The sequence below is a fragment of the Gekko japonicus genome, unplaced genomic scaffold (genome assembly GCF_001447785.1).
Source record: "Gekko japonicus isolate JY-2015 unplaced genomic scaffold, Gekko_japonicus_V1.1 scaffold3882, whole genome shotgun sequence".
Lineage (NCBI taxonomy): Eukaryota > Metazoa > Chordata > Lepidosauria > Squamata > Gekkonidae > Gekko > Gekko japonicus.
In genome coordinates this window covers 82169-84328 of record NW_015176564.1, presented here as the reverse complement: position 1 = coordinate 84328, position 2160 = coordinate 82169, and the positions used below count along the sequence as shown (strand labels likewise).

Below are 2160 nucleotides of genomic sequence, written 5' to 3'. Positions count from 1 at the left end.
AGCCAGCTTTTTAAATGTCTTGTTAAAAAATAAACAAAGAAAAAAGGAACACTGATTTTTTTTTAAGTCTTTCCGAAGATGTTTGTGTAAGGTAACACTGCTACAAAAGCTTCCAGCTGTTGTCAGATCAAGAAAAGACTTTGCAAAGGGATATTACATAAAGTTTTATAATTGTATGCTTGCACACTTCAGATATAAATGGGTATTCCCTCTTCCCAGAGACCCCTGGAAACTGTGGTTCAGGCAGCAGGAGCTGCCTAATAGAGAATCATCAGTACCATCAGCAAACTACATTTCCCAGAATTCATTGTGGGGGAAGCCATGACAATGACACTGGTATAAAATGGATATATTTGTGGTGTAGATCTGCCCCCAAGTGTGCCTTTCACCAGATTAACAAAATTTAATATTCAGAAACAACAATATAAGTCCAAGGCATGGAGGAAACTGCTACAGAAATTCAGAGGGAGGGTACGCAGCCATTAGAAGATCCAAAGAGAGCAAAAACCATCTCCCCAAATGAGACCCCAACCAAGAAGGCCTCTGCCTTTTGCTTTAAGAGAAGGAAGAAGACCTGTAGGGAAGAAACGGACAAAGATGAGGACCAGGGATCGGAGTCACTAAACTTGAAGTCCACAAACCATCATTCCAGCACTGTGTTGAACAGTGAAACAGAGGAGCAAAAGCCATCTTGGACGTCAGGAGGAGCTTGGTTGGCCTTCAAACGTCTTGTGACGTTGAGAAGGCGGTCCAAATTTGCTCTGAAAAAGGAAGTGCAGTTAGGTTCCCAGGTACAAGTGGAGAGTAGCATCGAAGATTCTAGCTTGTCGCATTTGCCGAAGGAACAGGCTGGCTCTGGACTTAAAATTCCCTGCCTAAGGTTCTCCAGAAGAAAGAAAAAGTCCGGTCATTCTGAAAGGACAGAGGAGCTAGACCAGGGTGAGAAAACAAATGAAACAACAAGCCTTTTGGATAATAAAGCTAACAGTGAGCCCGAGAGCATAGCCGTGGACAATCCAGTGAGCAGTGTACAGTCCTGTGGCAGAGCTCCTGAAGAGACTGACCGTGGCGTTGAAATTACCCACGGAGACATGATTATCTCCTCAGGAGAGAACACTTTGGCGGTGGAGATGAGGCCAGGAACTGATCAATACACAGATTGCCTCATTCAGTCAGAAATAATCCATTCTGAAACCGTGCTTGAAACAGAGCAGGAGAAGCAAATCTTCCAGCTACATCATGGAAGCCTGTACGGAAGTCCTGAAGAAGCAGAGAACAAGAAAGTCGACTTGGGTGTTGAGATCGACCCTCTCATTTCTCAAGACCTGCCAGAAGATGAATCCAGAGTCATCGAAGTACAAGGTACCAATCACGGCCACACCCAGGAGGTTGAGCTGGAAACATCTGAAAAGAACATTAATGTTGGGGAGGAGAATAAGGAGGCCAAGGAAAGCCATTCAGTGGAGGTCCTCCTCCACTGTAGCCCATCTACACTGGCCAGTGAGGCTTTGAGTGTGCCAAACTGTTTCACTGAGGAAGCAAAATCTGAGGAAAATAAATTACCTCAGGGAGTGGGCATAGTTATTACTATCACTGAAGCGGAGGAATACCAGGACGAGGAGGAGACCAGCCCAGCCTGTGAATTTTTCCCGTTTTCTTATACCAGCAAACAGAAAGGGAACAAAAAATCAGGCAAAGGTAGTGATTCTAGGGCAGGGAGCAGCGGTCATAAGAGAGAAGGGAAAACAGCCTCCCAGGTTCCCTCACCCTTAGGGGTGAACGATCAGGAGGGCCGGACTCCCGAACAGCACGAGCTGCTTCTGATCGAAACGGCCGCTTCGCTGGTCAAGTCGGCCATTCAGTCGTCCATCGAACAGCTCGTGAACGAAATGGCTTTGGAGCAGAATAAGCAAAACAGCTTCATGTGATGGCAGAAGTTACCCGGTCTTCTGGAATGTTCCTATCGGTAGGCAGCTGGGATAACGGCTTCACACTGAATTCTGAGTCCCGATAATGGGAGCAAATGATTTGTTACTTCGTTCATAAGATTGTTACCGGCAGGGAGGGGATTTTCTGCCTCAGGTGCTAAAATTACTTGGCGTGACCCTGCCAGTGATTCAGTATGTACACTGTAAGAAGATTTAGGGGAAGTCATGATGT

At 46.0% G+C, this 2160-nt stretch overlaps 1 protein-coding gene across 1 annotated transcript; it reads left to right on the top strand.

The window, feature by feature from the left end:
* The first annotated feature begins 437 nt into the window (after positions 1–437).
* On the top strand, positions 438–1928 carry AKAP5 (A-kinase anchoring protein 5). Its single transcript, XM_015427491.1, has one exon. It carries the CDS (start codon positions 438–440, stop codon positions 1926–1928), a length of 1491 nt encoding a protein of 496 aa, XP_015282977.1.
* Positions 1929–2160: the final 232 nt, after the last annotated feature.